The following is a 19,019-nucleotide window of genomic DNA, read 5'->3' on the forward strand; positions in this document are numbered from 1 at the left end:
AAATTGCTCATATTTCATATACATATATTCTTTCAAAAAAGGAATTTCAGTTGATTTCCCTCCTTCCCTCCCCCCCTGCCCAACTAAGTCTGACTGGTATCTAATTAATAGCTAAGTCAGGATTGGCTGCTTTGGAGATACTAGTGATCTCTACCAGACATCTTTTGCCCTATTCTTTTTGACATGAACTGTTGAGTCTATAAAAGAAGAAAGTTAGTAAGGGCCAAATAATTAAATGAGATAAAAGATTGGTACAGGTAAATACACTGTTCGCTGTCCCTTCTTTCAGGGACATGATCATCCTTTCCGTGTTATGTGCATAGTTTCTGGTACAGTGCTCTGGAGTTTTGAAAGTATATGTAAAACGCATCTTTAGAGAAAATACATGAAAGGGAAGACTGGTGTCTGGCATGCATAGAAAGAAGTTTCAGAGACTAGCAACACAGGAGGAACTTCGGTGTGTTAAGAAAGTATATATCAACTTGCATGTGGGCATAGTGTATGGAGTGAAATCATCTGTACTGAATTTAGTACAAAAATCAGCTGTCAGAATAATACCGCTGCTTTGGGGAACCCAAGAAATCAAGTGATACTGTTTTCTGTTAGTAGTACCATGTGCTGGGATGTGAAAACCGGATGACAATATATTTACTTGTAATTGAGCCACAAAGTATTTGTATGGCTCTATTTTCACAGTACGATGGGAGAAAGGTATTCTGGGATCAAACACTGGGGGAAATATGCAGGGAAATAAATAAGAGAACATAGTTCTATTATGGAGGAGGCTAAAATCGGTTTCAGTTCAGGAGATTCTTAGTGGGAAAATACTGTCTCTGCTGACTAGAGATGTTTTGCAAAGGTTACCTTTTTGCCAGATGAGTGCACAGGAGATCTGTTCATCTAAGGCAGCAAGAGATTTGTATTAGCATGTGAAAGCTCGACAGCAGAGGTTTCCTTTGGATACAGAAATGGGGGTTGAGACAGCATTTTGTTAGTTTAGTGGATATAAGAACATTTGAAGTGTGAGGGATGTTTTTGAAGACCAGAATGTAGAGGAATGAAGAAAGCAGACTGATAAAACAAAACAACAGGTCAATGGACTTAGCAAATGGCAAGAAAAGCAGCCTTCAGAGCCAGTATTGGGAACAGGTAACAAAAGGAGAGGTTTGTTCTCTGTGCAGGTCTTAACTTTGTCGTCCTCACCGAGTAAGTTGCAAGGTGTGAAGAATGGTGAAAGATCTGGCTGGGGAATGCCATAGCAGGATGAGGGCTGTTAAAGCTACTAGAAAGTTAGGAATTGGACCAAAATCCCCAAGATATGCACACCTGAGAGATGTTGGGTGATCATAAGGTGAAGAGTAGAAGAGATGCCCAAAAGGGAGAGAGAGATGGTGAGAATGCTTTACAGACACCAAGATATTAAGTGATGAGAGCTGCATACCACGACAGTAAATCAGCAGTCTCAGTAAAGCTTTTGGAAACTGTTCATTGGTCATTCTTGAATGTAGTTTCACAGCCTCTTTGTTTGTAGGGAATCAGGTGTAACTGTAAAAGCCATGGTGGAGGCTTATGTTGAAAATGCATTCTCATCATCTAGTTCTATTGTTTGCAAAACTCATTAAATCTCATTTTCTATAGAATTACGTAGAAGAAAAGCTTATTCCTACTTGGAATTGGATGGTTAGTATCATGGACTCTACTGAAGCTCAGCTGCGTTATGGTTCTGCGTTAGCATCTGCTGGTGATCCTGGGCATCCCAATCACCCTCTCCATGCTTCTCAGAACTCAGCCAGAAGGGAAAGGATGACAGCCCGTGAGGAAGCTAGCTTAAGAACACTCGAGGGAAGAAGGTATGAAAATAGTTTGATTACTGCACGCGATACAAGTTACCAGTTTTACAGTCAGATCTTGTTCACTAACATTTTAGGAATCTAATTTTGTAATGCAGCAGCATAGTTACTGTTTTGATTTGAGTTGGCTTCCTGTGTTGTTGCTACTATTTGGTTTATTCTGACATACTAGATTCACCTTGAGTATTAACTGTTTATAATATACTGCACCAGAGCTGCTTATAGTAAAGCATAAACCTATGATTGTTACTCTTCTTATTACACTGTTTTTGTGGGGGTTTTTTTGAGTTTTTACATCCATATTTCAAATACAAAGACTAATACGTAAAGGATGAATTCTACTGTGATGCCTAATCTCTCTGTATTCAATCTTTTTCTCTCACTAGACGTGCCACTTTACTCAGTGCCCGTCAGGGAATGATGTCAGCACGTGGTGATTTCCTGAACTACGCACTGTCTTTGATGCGTTCTCACAATGATGAGCACTCAGATGTTCTTCCTGTTCTAGATGTCTGTTCACTAAAGCACGTAGCATACGTTTTTCAAGCCCTTATTTATTGGATTAAAGCAATGAATCAACAGACAACATTGGATACTCCTCAGCTGGAACGGAAAAGGTATCGAGGCTGACTCATAGAAACAAAAACTTTTGCAAAAGTGGCATATGCCCTTTTGTTTCAGTCATTGGCGTTGTTAGTCAGCAACTCATATAAATATATATATATGTATATATCTGTGTGTGTGTATAGTAACATGCATATTATAAAAAGAATATGTATGATGGCACATGATGTACATATGTTTGATTGATAAGCCTGTTGCAGTATCCTGTTAAAGTTTTTTTTATGCTGATTGCTGTAAAAGGTTTTCTTACCACTGAAACTTGAGTTTGATTTTTAACTCTATGGCAGTGCCTCTAAAAGATGTACTCAAGACAATTTCTCAGCTGAAAAATGCAATCTGCTCCTCACGTTTACCATGATAACAACTTACTTGGAGTTCTGTCAAACATGTTAAGAATGACATGGGAGAAAATGTCAAAGTCTGGTACGATGGGCTTAGTAGTTCTGTTTTCCATTTGGTTGTGGATATTTGAGGCTTACCTGAGGATTTAAAGCAGGGTAGGGAAATCAATAGCTGAAAATGTCCTTAAGTTGAAAATCCCTGCTACTTCTACTACAGCATTTTACAAGGTGCATTTACTTTTTAAAATGTTGTAAGATTTTTTTTTTTTTTAGAAATGTTCTTTGATTTGAAATGGCAATTAATGATCATAGAAATGTCCATATGTTGGTAGTCTACACCATCTGTTCCCATTTCTTACTAAGTTTGGAGGTAATGTACCTGAACAGTCCCAGTCAACAGTTAAATAAATGCAAATCTTTGCCTCTTCCTGCCCCTAATTTTCAATTAGGTCGAACTTAACTTTTCCTTTTCTCTACAAATTTCGTAACTGTAAAATACGAGGTATCGATATTTTAGGTATCTATTGAACTGCCTCTTTAGTTCCAATGTTATGTTCAGTATATCTTGGTAATGTAAGGCTTGTTATGACCTCAAAATGTATACCAGAGGATGTTGTCAACAGTAGTTTCCTCACAAGTAAGGATGATTTAATACAGCAACTGATGGAGTTTTTGTGCTGACTGACTTGAGTAGTTAGAGCTGTGGCTTTAAGCCTTTTTCAGGCAATAACATACTTCTGGAATCTGCTTTGTCCCCAAAAATTCACATATTGAAATCTGTCAAATAACTGTTCATCAGAGAATTGCAAAATTCCCATGAAATGCTTATAAAACTATGAAGACCTAGACTTTTTCAATTGAAGGTGAATGGTTCAAATTCAGATGGTCAGTTGCTTCATGTTAGATGACATTCACTGTGTGAAACCAAATTTTATCGGTCTTTATCTAGTTTCAGAACATATTTCACAATGCACAAACTGCCAGAAATGAACACTAATCAAAGTTCTTGATCCTTTTTATAATACAGTGAAATCCATTTCTTCAATATGCAGCTTGCAGACTTGCCTTCTGAAATGTGATCAGTGACATTCTTTTTATAGGACTAAGCATATTGTACACCAATAAAATTTAGAATAGTATTCACTTGCATATTTCTTCCACCAATGCAGGTCTCCTAGGTTTTCTTATATTGACATGGTCTTTTAAAAAAGCATACCCATCACTGTCTGAAGCTGTAACTTTTTACGTCAAAATTGGTAGGTGGCCAAATGGCTATAAGGGTTACTCTGCAAATACTGCAGTGAGTGAGTATGTAATGAGAAGTACTCTACAGTACTTTGATTTTAGAGTGAGTTCGTTCTTGTTATGTATAGCTCTCAAGTATACTTACTGATACTCTTGTTTTTATTGATTGCTACAGATGTAAATGTTTTGCCTAATGTTTTTGTCAAGAGGATTGACTCTTCTTTCTTTTTTTCTTCTTTTTTTTTTTTTTTTTTAAGAACTCGGGAACTTTTGGAACTAGGTCTTGACAATGAAGATTCAGAACATGAAAATGATGATGACACCAATCAAAGTTAGTATACAGAAACACTTCTATAGTATGCCAATATGCGACACTTCCTTAGTGTTTTTTCCACTTTAGCTAGCTGAGACTTTGAATAAATTTTGCTACTTGTATATGTTACATTAAAGTTGTGTTTTAGTAAGATTTTCTTACCATTGTTACTTTACCAAATTTCTTCTGCCATTGCCTGTTCTCATTTTGGGGCCCTCTTTTTGTCTCTTTTCTCTGTCAACTGCAGAATTTGTGCCCTTACTTATCATTCTACCCAATGACAGAATTTAAAATTTGAATCAGAGTTAAACTGATTTTTTTGATCTGATGAAACTGCTGCTGAAAATGGTAGAATGTATACTCTATACTAAGTACATATAGTAGGAGTGCATGTTCAGTAAAATTAGTTAATGTAAAAAGAATAAAAGTGATGACTAAGCAACTTAATAAAAATACGGGATTTGTAGAAGCATCCTGTAGAAGTATTAAATTTGCAGAGACGCTCCTCCAGTCAGATAGCTAAGAGGGAAGTGTATTAATTTTTGGTATTTTAAATCCTTTGCTTTTATAACTGTGAAAATTGAATCGAAATCTTCTCTGATGTTTAGGTGCTACACTCAATGACAAAGATGATGACTCCCTCCCAGCAGAGACTGGCCAAAACCATCCATTTTTCAGACGATCAGACTCTATGACGTTCCTCGGCTGCATTCCGCCCAATCCTTTTGAGGTTCCTCTGGCAGAGGCCATCCCCCTGGCAGACCAGCCCCATCTATTACAGGTGACATCAGAGATGGCATTCTGGAAGAAAACTGGAGTTTGCTTTTTCATTTCTAACTGAAGTATATTATTTACCCAGAGTGCTTTTGTTAATTTTCAGCCAAATGCTCGCAAAGAAGATCTGTTTGGCCGACCAAGTCAGGGTCTGTATTCATCTTCTGCCAACAGCGGGAAATGCTTAATGGAAGTTACAGTGGATAGAAACTGTCTTGAGGTAGGTTTAAAGGTTTTATTATTTTAAACAATAGGGTAATTTAAGCTAGTACCTTAATTCCTTAAAAAGACACCTTAATGTTTTCAGAGAGAATTTTAAGTAGCTTTCAGGTAGATAATTTAAAAGCCCAATAAGTGTGAAAACTTGGGCTTTTTATGAAAAGTATGCTTAATTTTTTTTAAATGTAGGAACTTTTATGATTACTGATTTATAGCAGATTTCAGGCAATATTTTTAAAGGCTGCAGTACAGTCCCAAGTTAATTTTGACATGCCAATTTATATAATTATTTGTGATAAAAAGAATTATATCTCCCTATAGCCCAGTAGATTTGACTTGCCTGCAGACTAAGCATTAAATGGCAAGCATATGAAATGCAAACATAAATTGGGAAAATGTTTTTTTGTATTTGTTGAAATACAAAGTTTGTTGAAATACTGTGTTTTAACAGGTCAATTACAGTGCTCATTTTTGTGGTTTAAAAATTTTGTATTTTTTTTTTATATGTGTGTGTATATATATAGATTTATATATCTCATGAAAAAGCCTTCTAGACTGCTTTGAAAGTGCAATTAAATTTTACTTCTCCTTGTTTAGGTTCTTCCAACTAAAATGTCTTATGCAGCCAACTTAAAAAATGTTATGAGCATGCAAAATCGGCAAAAGAAGGAAGGGGAGGAACAAAATGTGCCTACAGAAGAATCTGAGAATTCAAAGCCAGGGCCTTCAGCTCATGATCTTGCAGCACAACTGAAAAGCAGCTTGTTGGCAGAGATAGGATTGACAGAAAGTGAAGGGCCACCTCTCACATCTTTCAGGTAGTTAGAGTTAAAAATTACTCTGTGAAATATTACTGAACTGATAAAAGGATATTTGGGACTCTGAAAAGTCTTTTTAAATTAAAATGGGTAGCTTACTTCAGTTTGAATTTGTAGTTTGTGTTTGATAGCTTTTAAAATGAACAGTTGAACAGTCTTTAAAGAGGTCTGTGCAAACTGTAGTAAAAGTCCTTTACTACCTGGCTTCCTGCTGCAGACCTAGTATGATTTCCTGGGTAGCTAAGTTTAAAAATTGGAATTGTGTCTGGTGATACTGACCACACTTTATGCAGTTAGGGATTGAACTGCCCTCACTTTGAATTACAGCTTTTTTGAAAAAATTAAGGTCTCGATTGAAGGGGAGACCAATAACAGTGAATTCCAGGTACCAGTGAAGTTACATGCTTTGCGAGTAATTTCTCTTTGGAAGCGAGAATTGTGTTTCAGCTTAAACTAAGCAACTTCATATGCTTTTGTCCACAAACTTATTGTATTGTGTTGTTGTTTATCAGAAATAAAGAACTTATTTGAAGGCAGAGGGTAAGAAAAAGCAGAAGTACACAAAATGTGATTGAAATTTAACGTGATTTTGCTTGTCTGTTATTTTTTCCCTCCTTCTGTCAGGCCACAGTGTAGCTTCATGGGCATGGTTATATCTCATGACATGTTGCTGGGACGTTGGCGCCTTTCTTTAGAGTTGTTCGGTAGAGTATTCATGGAAGATGTTGGAGCAGAGCCTGGATCGGTATGTATTTCTCAGTGTGAGGACAATTCCTCTTACAACTAAATTGTGAACCTCCCTCATTATTCTGATTTTGGGTTTTGTTTTTTTGTTGTTTCTTTTTTGTTTTGTTTTGTGTTTTTTTTTTTAAGATCTTGACTGAATTAGGTGGCTTTGAAGTAAAGGAATCAAAATTCCGCAGGGAGATGGAAAAACTTAGAAACCAACAATCCAGAGATTTAACATTGGAGGTAAAAAATGTTAGTTTATCTTCTAAATTTGTTTTCATCAAAAGTTGAATTATCATGCATTGCAGTAACTTGGTAGGAGAAGTTGTATCTCAAAGTCTGCAAGCAGGTGTCTTAAACCTTACTTTGTGAGCTGTGTTGCAATTATTCTGTAGTTTTTCACAGTCTAATTGGTATTTTCTGAGTCTATGCAGAAGTGTCCAGAAACTTCTTGTGAAGCTGAAATTCTCTCAGTATCATGATTGGTGAAGAAAACAAAACTTTTTTGTGTTTTTACTAGGTTGATCGAGACAGAGACCTTCTAATTCAGCAGACCATGAGGCAGCTCAACAATCATTTTGGTCGCAGGTGTGCTACCACTCCGATGGCTGTACACAGAGTAAAAGTTACTTTTAAGGATGAGCCAGGAGAAGGCAGCGGTGTAGCACGAAGCTTTTACACTGCTATTGCACAGGCTTTTCTGTCAAATGAGAAACTGCCAAATCTAGATTGTATTCAGAATGCCAACAAGGGTACCCATACAAGTAAGTGATGCACAGCAGTTAATCTACAGATAACATTCAGAAAAGCCTTGGATGCTTTCTTACATTGAAATACTTGGCTTTTGTTAGCTCAGCACGGGAACTGTGAAAATTGTGAAAATTCTTTCTCTGAAGCAAGGAAATGGCTTTCTTTCTGCTTTCAGAAACAGGAAGCTCTTGTTTTTCTCCAAACAAGAGTCTGCTTTAGATGCTTTCAGCTTTTTTGAACATCTTTCTCTCCAGTAGGTAATAATTGTCAAGATTTTAGCTAGTAAGAGCTTATACATTTTAATATGACTGCTCCATCTGGCTTGTCAAAAATACATTTTAATGTTTTTGAAAGTATATGTAAACTCTTGAAGTAGTTTGGCATTTGTAAGTTGGTACAAACACTTCAGGTTCCTTCCTTAAGTTTGGCTGAGCCCCAATCACTACTTTAAGTGAAGTGGTTCTGTCTCATTGATGTCTTTCAAGCTGTCTTCCAAAACTGTGTCGTCGTTGCACTGAAACCTAGGTAGGAGAGAGAAATACAAAGATGTTTAAGCTTATGATGTTTTTCCCCTTCAGGTCTGATGCAGAGATTGCGAAATAGGGGAGAGAGAGATCGGGAAAGGGAGCGAGAGAGAGAAATGCGAAGAAGTAGTGGCTTACGAGCTGGTTCTCGGAGGGATAGGGATAGGTAAGTGATATATTTTTAATTTGTTGGAGATACTTTGTCAAATAGAATAATTGCCTTGGTCATCTTCAGGAAAGATACTTTCACTTCCTCAAATTAAAGGTGTCTGTCTTTTTCACTTTCAGGAGCAATTTACAGGTAATTTCTTGAAATTCAGTATGTACTTTAATTCTTTAAAGAATAATTATGCTTACTTTAGCATTGATAGATTATGTCTCAACCATATGCCATCAATCTCTCCTGCTAAAACAACAATAAAAATTTGTGTACTAGAACAAAATTGTGAGGTGGTTTAGAAACATCATTGCCATTGGTGGCATGTCTGACTGCTGTATCCAAAATACTAGTAGCATTAACATACCTGGTTCATTTTGATTCTCTGTTTCTGAATCACTCTCTCCAAGCATCTCTGAGCAACACAACTATTCCAGCATAAAGGCTAGTGCTATTTTGAATCTGTGTGCAAATTATATTGTTCGAGAGGATTTTTGCATATTTCCTCTGAAATGAGTACAAACTCCTCTAATTTTCTTAAGGGACTTTAGAAGACAACTTTCTATTGACACACGGCCTTTTAGACCGGCATCAGAAGGAAATCCTAGCGATGACCCTGACCCTCTTCCAGCACACAGACAAGCCCTTGGAGAAAGGCTCTACCCTCGAGTGCAAGCAATGCAACCAGTAAGACTTATCTATCTAATACACTTAATGATAGATTGTTCTTGTCATCTTTTAGTTTTAAAATTAATTTCCATGTCTGTTACTGTTTAACATAACTGAAAATATTTGAACATGTAGGGCTGTTTTTATATTCTTTGTCATTTTCTTAAGATTTTGTTTCTGTAATTTGTCATTTAGCTTAGGAGGTATCTTGTAATGCATTCTATATTTGAAGTACTAAAACTTTCATAAAACTGTATTTGAAAATGAGAGAACTGGAGGAGAATAGTAAGACATATCATTCCTTATCCCCAGGCATTTGCAAGTAAAATCACAGGAATGTTGTTGGAATTGTCCCCTGCTCAGCTGCTTCTGTTACTAGCTAGTGAAGATTCCCTTAGAGCAAGAGTTGATGAAGCAATGGAACTCATTATTGCACATGGCAGGTAAAGTATCAAGGATTTAGATAAGAAATGAAAACTGATTTTGTAGCCAAAGCACTGGTATTGTGCTACATCTAACTCTGATACATTCAACTTATTCCTTGCTTTGTTCTAGATATTTTTCTTCGGACAAGCGACTTGTTGACTTTGGTTTAATCTGATCTGTCTGGTTTCAGAATATGACAGTTCCTTATTGTGAAATTAAATCTGCCTTTTTTTTTTTCCCCTTGTTAAGGGAGAATGGTGCTGACAGTATATTGGATCTTGGATTGCTAGACTCTTCAGATAAAGTGCAGGTAACGAACTGTTGCACAAATTAAATTTACTTAAGATCCAGTTGTATCAGTTAATTTTAAAAACTTAAGCAACCGGAGCCTTCCTTTATCATGCAAGACAAAGTTATGTTTAATCATCTTGTGCGGTTGTCTTTTTTTTTCCTTTCTTTTTTCTTTTGAAAAGATTAAGCAGTAATTATTCAAAAGTATAAAATGTTACCGTTAGGAAATATCATAGAAATTCTTAACCAACGGAACTTGAATCTTTGGGTCTAGGAGCAAATAGCTTGTTGATGTGTGTCAGTAACTAGAAGTAAGTTTGTTAATTGCTATTCTGACTTTCAAAACAGGAAAATAGAAAGCGACATGGTTCCAGCCGCAGCGTAGTAGATATGGAATTAGATGATACAGATGATGGGGATGATAATGCACCACTTTTCTACCAACCTGGAAAACGAGGTTTTTATACACCAAGACCTGGTAAAAACACAGAAGCAAGGCTGAATTGTTTCAGAAACATTGGCAGGTATGCTACTATTAACTTTCTAGTCTGAAAAAATGTAAAAGATGAATATACAAAATACCAGGGAGAGTACCAATGATCCAAGCTGCAAAAACTTTCTTTATTACTCTCATACTCTGTATTTCTCACCTGGAGCTAAATAGTGGGGAATTTGCACATGTCAACTTGAGGTTTCTTTTCCTGTTAAATTTTTATTTTATCTTTTTTTTTTACAATCTGGAAGTTTTATACTGCAGGAAGTATTTTTTTTTTTTAAATTATATATGTCCATGATTTTCTTTTGGGGATTGATAAGGTGGAAAGCTAGCTGCAGCTTGATTCTTAGAATATTTTGACTTTTTTAATGTAAGTTTGCTGAAAGATCTCCAATGTAATTTCTGTCATACCAAAACAAAACCCAAACATTTATTTTCAGAATCCTAGGATTGTGCTTGTTGCAGAATGAACTATGTCCCATTACGTTAAATAGACACGTAATCAAAGTTCTTCTCGGCAGAAAGGTAAGTTGAACGTAGAAATTTGAATTTTCTTTAATTGCATAGAATCTCATCTTTAAAAACTTCTTTCCCCCCTAATGTGCATGTATTGACTAGCAGAGTTGATATTGAAACTGTAGGGAAGCCCTTAAATTTAATTTGAGGAGTTTTAATTTTTTCATTTCCTAGATTTTGAACTGAGTAGATGTACTAGAAGTCAGGTATTTGACTAATATGGAATGATTTGTAATAGGTTAGCCTTTGACTCTCTTCAGAAATAGCTTACTGTCTCCCCTTTTTCTCTTCCTGAGACTGAACACTTGAAGAGATAGTGTTGGGCAGTACTAAGCAATAGCATCTTAGCTTACTGAAAAGCATTTTCCTTGATATTTGAGAGAACTCATTGAATTGAATTGTAATTAAAATTTTGTCTCAGGTGTAGGTATAATTTAATTCAGAGCAATAATTACCTAAACTTTTGGCAAAAATGCTTCCCCACTCCAATAAACACTAATTACGTACTGCACATTTCATGCATTAGTCAATAGCATTGTAAGTTCTGTCTAATGCAACAAACTTAAATCCAAGGTTTGTTACTGGTGGTCTTTTCCTTAAAAACAGTGTTGATCACATAATCAGTTATCCAACATGCATATGATCTTTAATGAAAAAGGGTTAATGGCAGAAAGATACGCCTCCAAATATCCCCTGATATCTTCCAAGAGAGAGTCCCTTTTAATTCTTTTCTTCAGGTTTTTCTTCTTGAATATGTATTCCTTCCAGTTAAACGTTGGATACATCAAAGAATATTTTAGTTAGGTTTAGTTTAGTTTAGTTAGTAAATGACTTTTTTCTCCAGGCTGATAAAGAACAAAGAAGCAAGGAACTATAGAAAACAGCAAGAAGTAGACATTAGTATTTGAATTGTTGGAAACTGTGGAATGCAGCTACTGGGCCATCAGTCATTTAAATGTGTATATATAGCAGCAGTATGTATGTGTTTCAGTGGAGAGGAACTAGGACTGATGCAAATTGATTCCAACTTCAGTCAGTCTCCATCAAATCTCTGTTGATCTAGGTGATATGTAGAAGAATTTGTTTAAAAAAGCCCTATAAACTTTCTTTATAACCTCTGTGCCCTTAATAGCAAGAAAGGCTTTACAGGTCTATCTTTACGTTCTGCTAATGCACTTCAGTTGAGTATTCTAAGGAACCTTCAAAAGCAGGCTGAAAATAGGAGTTTGACTGCCTTTATTTTCAAGGGTTTGTATGCTTTGTTACATGGGTTATGCACTGCTGTAAGCTAGTGCATAGATTAGGCACAGATCATGTAATTTTGAATATATTCTTAAACAACTGGTATGTTTCAAACATCTATCTTTTTTAATAGGTGAACTGGCATGACTTTGCTTTTTTCGATCCGGTTATGTATGAAAGCCTTCGGCAACTTATCCTCGCTTCCCAGAGTACAGATGCTGATGCAGTGTTTGCAGCAATGGACTTAGCCTTTGCGATAGACCTGTGTAAGGAGGAGGGTGGAGGGCAGGTAAGCACAGCTAAACCTGTGTCTCTGTAGTTTCAGAATTCGACAGCTTATGCATGTTGTAGTGTACGCATAATCCATGCTCGTCTCAGATGGCAGGATAATGTTTCACCCTTCCTAGATTCAAATACAGTGTTCTCCTTAGACATTGAGGCGATGGGGTTTTTTTCCCTTAAAGGTGATGTAGAGCCTACCATAAAGCCTGGGTAGCATAGTCAGTCCTAGGGAATCTTTAAAGCTAACCTGTAGTAGTAGATTTTGCTTGTTTTTAGAGGAATATTAAGCAATAAATCACTGTGCAGCATACTGTGGCTGTTGTAATAACCTCATTTCCTTTTTTCCTTCTTTTTTTTCTTTTTTTTTTTTCTTCTTTTTATATGGTCCTTGTAACTTTGCCATAGGTTGAACTTATTTCCAATGGTGTAAATATACCAGTCACTCCTCAGAATGTATATGAGTATGTCCGGAAATATGCAGAACACCGAATGTTGGTAGTAGCGGAACAGCCTCTACATGTAAGTCTTGGTGGAGTGTTTTTAAAAAAAAGAAGAAAAAAACTTGTAAGATTTCAGTCAGTTAATCCTTTTCCTCATTATCGTATTACTAATCAGGTTTCTTTTGAAGTCTTGACAGCTTGATTAAAAATATTTATTTTTCTAATTTTTTTTGTAATTGTATAGCTGTTTATGCAGTACTGTGAATACTGAGTACTTTGAGCAATTTCTCTTTTTTAGTAGAATGAAAGATAATTTCTTTTAAACTTGATCTCATTGGTTAAGCATATATGTTCATTTCTTGAGCTCAAATGGCACGTATCCTCTTGGAATTTTTGCTTTGTAGTCAGCAGCTACTTTGTTCTAATAATCTGTCACCTTTGATTTGTTTAGCCTTATAAACAAGGATTAAAAAGAAATTTCAAAATATTTACATAAATCACCATGAACTTCTGACTCGTGTCCTTGTTTTAAAAGGAAAAATCAGTTTATGAAACATGCAACTTTGTTCTTGGTTTACTCAACTTGGCAAGAAACCTAACAATTGACTATAAAACTATATTAAAAATAATTTGGGTTTTGAAGCCCTTTTTAAATAAAAGTTACGGAGTAATATATTTTTGTAATCAGTTAATGAAGGTTCAGTACTTAGAACCGCTTACCCTCTGTCATATGATACTACATCTAAACTTGGTCATTTCTGCTGACTGTGGTTTCCTGCTGCACTTCTGAGGTACGCTAGCAGACTGCTAGATTACCTCTGTGCAGTTTAGGTCCAAAATTCTTACAGAAAGAACATGTTCCTGGAATTAAGCTACTTGATCTCCATGTCTGCCTATATTAATAGTTTGGCTCTTGTTTATTTTAAGAGTTTAAAACCATATCATTTTTATTCATTTTGGGATTTACTAAAACAAATTTATTCATATTCTTCCATTTTGAAAATGGAATTTCCAATCCTTTCAGCATATTACTTATTTATATAAAATATGTGTGTGTATAACATTTTTAAAGCAGAGTTGGCATATGAGTGTCTGAGGAAGCAAAGTAAAAGTAACATGCAAAATGCATTTTTCATAATTCTCATCAGATTCAGCATAGCTCAGCAAAATACCTGAACTTTTCAGCATTAGAGAGTGCGTTTGCTTCTGCTACTGGTGAAATATTAGTTCAAACCATTACTGCTTTCTTTTGCAATAGTAGGTAGGATTTAACAGATTGGTGCAGTTCTTTCAGAAAATTTGCATCTCAGATGGTAACGCTTTGAAAGAGAACAGCTAGGAGAATAATGAATTTTGAGTTAATAGGGGATTTCACATGGAACTTTACAGTAATGCATTTGAAGTCAATCTGAAAGCGATATGGCTGTAATGTGAATCTTGTGGTTTTCACTTAAGGCAATGAGGAAGGGTCTCCTGGATGTACTTCCAAAGAATTCATTAGAAGACTTGACAGCAGAAGATTTCAGACTTCTGGTAAACGGCTGTGGTGAAGTAAATGTGCAAATGCTAATCAGCTTTACCTCTTTCAACGATGAGTCAGGTATGAAATAACTTACTCATTCAGAAACAGAGTTGCAGGGATAACTTAACACTGTTTGTTCTGTGTGGAGTAGAGTTAACAGCATTAAACTTAAACTACCTCTTCAAATTTGACATCAGTTAATAAGTCACTGAAAGTCCTAATAAAATTATTACTGTGTTTTTTATATACCTTTTGTCCTGGTTTCAGCTGAGATAGGGTTAAATTTCTTCCTAGTGCTGTGTTTTGGATTTAGTACGAGGAGAATGTTGATAACACACTGATGTTTTCAGTTGTTGCTAAGTGCCCTCCTAGTCCAAGGACAGCTCCCATGCCTACTGACTGAGCTAGGTACACAAGATGGGAGGGAACATAATCAGGACAGCCAGCCCAGCTGGCCAATGGGGTATTCCATACCATGTGACATCATGCTCAGTATATGAATGGTAGGCGTGATCCAGGAAGTACCGATCGCTACTTGGTTATCGGTCAGCGCGGGTGGTGAGCAATTGCATTGTGCATCACTCATTTTGTATGTTCTATCATTCTCATTATTATTCTCCCTTTCCTGTTCTATTAAACTGTCTTTATCTCAACCCACGAGTTTTTCTCACTCTTACCCTTCCGATTCTCTCCCCGTCCCGCTGGGGATGGGGGGAGTGAGTGAGCGGCTGCATGGTATTTGGCTGCCTGCCAGGTTAAACCACGACACCTTTGAAAATATTTACCTTCAATTAGAGAGGGGAAAAAGCATGTCTTCCAACTTTGCTGTCACTTAATGTTAAATACAAGGATTGTGTTATTGGTAGCATATCCTTCCTTCTGAAAGTTCTGACCTAACTTTGGAACTATAAATGTGACGGATGCAGTCTAATATTTCTTGCATAATTTTTAAACTATATGTAGCTGTTAGGCTTTTTGGGAGGGCGGGGGTGGGAGTTGAACTGAGGTATGTCAGAGTTATCCTTTACATTCAAAAGTATGTGTATTACTTTTGAAATTACTAGTGTCTCCAGTATCGGGACTTTATGAATGAGATTGTAGCTGAGATCCAACTTGCAGTACATGTAAAACAAATCTCTTAATATTTATTGTCCAGTGTACCAACTGAATTATGTATCTTTTTTATTTCACACAGGAGAAAATGCTGAGAAGCTTTTGCAATTCAAGCGTTGGTTTTGGTCCATAGTTGAGAAGATGAGTATGACAGAAAGACAAGATCTAGTAAGTTGTCCGTTCCCAGTGGAAACGTGCAGAAGAACTGGAATAACTTTGGCATCATTGCTGTTTTTAACTGTGTCTACCTGCAGAGACTTTGTACGTGAAGAGTTAAGGTAGCAGAGCAGGGTAGTAGGGTTTGATTAGACTTTCAATTCTGGAAACATTAGGTGTGAATCCTAGACCTTCTCGCAACTGAAAGTAAGCATGGTGTGTCCTTATCTATATTCACAGGTCTCTTACGGAAGCACAGTTAGTGTCTCTGCACAGTCGTTCTTAAGCTGAGTAACTGTGGTTAGTCAACTGTGTTGCGGGCTAGTAGGGTTTTGACGTTGAGTTCTCTTCCTGGATCATCTACTCTCCTGACTTCTGTGTATCCTGAGGGCAGCACCTTGTCCTCTCTGTAAGATGTCAGTAATGATATTATTTCCTTCTCAAAGCCCTTTAGGAATAGCTGATGAGAAGCATGAAAGAACAAGATACTGTTATGGGGGGTTCATTTTGGAAAACTTGCCTGTAAATTGTATGCATTGTACGCCTCTTAAAACTATTTGCTTTTAACTCCCTACTACTTAAGGTACTATCTTTCCTTTACAGTTTGCTAAAAGGAAACAAGGACTAATCTGAAAAGTGGAAAATCTAGAACACATTTGTTAACGAATGTCTATGGTTACACTTTGGTAGTGACTCTGCTCTGCAAGTCAGTATTTCACAGTTGAGACAATAAACCAAATAGTCTCTGTTGCTGCCTTTTGTCTGTACAAGTACTATATTCTGTAGTCACTAACTGGTTTGTGAGAGATTTCTGATGCATTTTGTATTGATGGCAGTCACCATCTTCCTAGATGGATTTGGGGACATTTCACTTACTTGAGGATTTGTTGCTGCAGGATCATTTTGAGTGCTGCTTTTATCAGTTTTAACAGAAGTATATAATATAATGAGCGGTTGAGGAAAGGAAGTGAAGGAAGCTACTACAAAAGCATGTCGCATGACCACTGAGTTTTGGCATATTGAACAGAACGTAGTATGATCAAACTTGCTGTGACTGTGCAGTTCTTCTTTAACCTATCCCTACACAACATGTAGGCAATGTGAATTTTTAGCCTGTACAGCAAAATTTTAAATGCCTCCTTCTTTTTTCAGGTTTATTTTTGGACCTCAAGTCCATCACTGCCTGCCAGTGAGGAGGGATTCCAGCCTATGCCATCAATCACAATAAGACCACCTGATGATCAACATCTTCCTACAGCAAACACTTGCATTTCTCGCCTTTATGTCCCACTCTATTCCTCTAAGCAAATTTTGAAACAGAAATTGTTACTCGCCATTAAGACCAAGAATTTTGGTTTTGTGTAGAGTATAAAAAGTGTGTATTGCTGTGTAATATTACTAGCTAAGTTTTGTAGATTTTTCCATTTGTCTATAAAAGTTTATGAAAGTTAATGCTGTCATACCCCTGGTGGTACTTTAAAGATTTAAATGCAAACATTCCTGTACTAAATTTGTAACGTAAAGGCCTAAGGAGCACTGGCAATATCTGATTGCAACAGTTTGCTAGTCAATAACTCCTTTGCCTAACCCCAGCCAAAGATGACAGCAGAACAATATAATTTACACTGTGATTTATCTTTTTGCTGAGGGAAAATATGTAAAATGTTCTGAAAATTCACTGCTGCCTTTGTGGAAAGTGTTTCAGCAAAGGTTCTTGTATAGAGGGAGTAGGGAATTTCGAAATAAAAAATTAAGTATGTTCTGTGTTTTATTTTAACTTTTTTTACGGTGTTTAATTTGTGGTTGGCTGCAGTTGTGTATCATGTACATTGAACTTGTAAAAAGTTCCTGACAGCTCAGATCCTGGAGTTGGGATCGTTCACTTAAGAAACCACTTTCATTGCAATTTTTGTTCTGATTGCATTGAACTCTGGCGCATCAGATACCATCAGTAATATTTTGCATGTAATCTGTACCTTTAGTGTTTGTTGGTTTGTTTTTTTTTTTTTTTTTGTACATATGATGAGGCCAATGCACAGTATTTCATAGTTCACAATCAACATTTTTGTATCCCTGTTTCAGTGAACAGACAGTCAGGAGATTGTTCCACTACCCGTTCTAACCTGACACTTGTACTACGTTATCTAACTATGTAAACTCAGCCTGGGCACTTTCTGGTAACTGTAAAATGTTTATAAGATCATGATTATTGAAGATACATTTTGGAAAACTTTAATGTTCGTGAGCAGCTTAACTTCTTTTGTATCTAGCCTTTTTTTAAGTATCTTGTTACAGTTTTTTAATAAAGAAATTACAGACAAAATACCAAGTCATACTGAAGAAACAATAGTTTTTATTTATTTAGCCATTTATACTTTAGCTAACAGCATACACCAAACATAGTTGTTCATTAAAAATCTGAATTTTGTAACTAAAAAATTGACCTCCAGAAGACATTCAGCCCACATTTTACAGTTAGCAGAGAATCCTGAATGAAACAGGCCAGGCAACCCCCTTCTTTTCACAGAATTGGTTTGAAGGGAAAGTGGCTTGTTCTGAAAAATGTCAAGATAATTAGGTTAGAATAAAATTCTCAAACTTCATTGTAGTGGGTTCTGCTGTATGTTCACTTTTGGGGAGGGCAGTCTTTGGCCATATAACCTAGGACTTGTTTTCCCTAATGCTTGAGAGATTTTTGAGAGTTAGGAAGTGATTAATAAAGGAAGGAGCTACTTGTTCTGTGTCAAAACAAATTTCTGGAAGTCTAGCCGACTAAAGTATTGAAGGTTAAGAGCTTTTGTGGTGGTGATGTTCTCCCTCTTTCTTGCTTCTCCAACCCCATGAGTCCATGTTAGTGATTTTTATTTTCTTCCTTGTGTTGGGAAGAGCTAAACTAATGTTCCGTCAAAATTCGAGTGGAATTCACCTTTGCCAGAGCTCCACTGGGTGTTCCTTTCTGTCAGCTAGTTGAGGGTGACCAGAAGTTACCTACAGCTGTGATTTTCAAAAAAGCCTCTGTTTTCATCATTTATTTAGTTGCTAGAGGTATGGCGGACAGTTGAGATCAGAAATTCTGATCACCAGTTGCCAAATTGATGCTGAAAATACTGTTTTCTAAATAAGGCTGACTGTTTCAGGCTTGTGTAGTTAAACTGCAGATAAATCAAGTAAACAGATGTAGAATTATTTCTGCATGTACTAATACTTCCTAAATCAATCGTCCTAGAAAAGGATAGTTTCAATGTATGAGAACTGGAGTCTCTTCTGGATTTCCTGTTGTGACCTCCAGTGTATCTTAAGTTCAAAACTGTGTCAGATTTTACTATGCTAGTATCAATTAAAAATAAAAAGCAGTACAGCTACACAAGTCTAGATATAGGTGTATTAGCATAGAGAAAAATTATACTGGTATGGCTGTTCTCATATACTAAGGAGGATAGTTACAAAGGAACAAAGCAACATATACCTTATGCCTGGATTTCTAACTGGTGTAATTATTTCCATTACCAAAAATGCCTCTAA

At 36.4% G+C, this 19,019-nt stretch overlaps 1 protein-coding gene across 18 annotated transcripts in view; it reads left to right on the plus strand.

Annotated features, from left to right (window-relative positions):
* UBR5 (ubiquitin protein ligase E3 component n-recognin 5) overlaps nucleotides 1-17,274 on the plus strand; it is an 89,611-nt gene extending 72,337 nt beyond the window's left edge. For 8 of the 18 annotated variants that reach the window (XM_075141337.1, XM_075141318.1, XM_075141325.1 and 5 more), the window contains 20 exons: nucleotides 1,639-1,850; nucleotides 2,237-2,467; nucleotides 4,318-4,391; nucleotides 4,982-5,154; nucleotides 5,233-5,367; nucleotides 5,964-6,184; nucleotides 6,809-6,929; nucleotides 7,058-7,165; nucleotides 7,434-7,677; nucleotides 8,242-8,353; nucleotides 8,887-9,031; nucleotides 9,326-9,456; nucleotides 9,689-9,749; nucleotides 10,079-10,254; nucleotides 10,667-10,751; nucleotides 12,118-12,273; nucleotides 12,672-12,785; nucleotides 14,162-14,306; nucleotides 15,424-15,602; nucleotides 16,650-17,274. In XM_075141337.1, coding sequence (XP_074997438.1) covers nucleotides 1,639-1,850; nucleotides 2,237-2,467; nucleotides 4,318-4,391; nucleotides 4,982-5,154; nucleotides 5,233-5,367; nucleotides 5,964-6,184; nucleotides 6,809-6,929; nucleotides 7,058-7,165; nucleotides 7,434-7,677; nucleotides 8,242-8,353; nucleotides 8,887-9,031; nucleotides 9,326-9,456; nucleotides 9,689-9,749; nucleotides 10,079-10,254; nucleotides 10,667-10,751; nucleotides 12,118-12,273; nucleotides 12,672-12,785; nucleotides 14,162-14,306; nucleotides 15,424-15,602; nucleotides 16,650-16,862 — 3,036 coding nt within the window. In that variant the 3' untranslated portion in view covers nucleotides 16,863-17,274. The remainder of the gene's footprint in view (nucleotides 1-1,638; nucleotides 1,851-2,236; nucleotides 2,468-4,317; nucleotides 4,392-4,981; nucleotides 5,155-5,232; nucleotides 5,368-5,963; nucleotides 6,185-6,808; nucleotides 6,930-7,057; nucleotides 7,166-7,433; nucleotides 7,678-8,241; nucleotides 8,354-8,886; nucleotides 9,032-9,325; nucleotides 9,457-9,688; nucleotides 9,750-10,078; nucleotides 10,255-10,666; nucleotides 10,752-12,117; nucleotides 12,274-12,671; nucleotides 12,786-14,161; nucleotides 14,307-15,423; nucleotides 15,603-16,649) is intronic. The other 10 variants (XM_075141331.1, XM_075141333.1, XM_075141334.1 and 7 more) reach the window with 5 other exon arrangements.
* The last annotated feature ends 1,745 nt before the right edge of the window (nucleotides 17,275-19,019 follow it).

The sequence above is a fragment of the Calonectris borealis genome, chromosome 2, assembly GCF_964195595.1.
Source record: "Calonectris borealis chromosome 2, bCalBor7.hap1.2, whole genome shotgun sequence".
Taxonomy (NCBI): domain Eukaryota; kingdom Metazoa; phylum Chordata; class Aves; order Procellariiformes; family Procellariidae; genus Calonectris; species Calonectris borealis.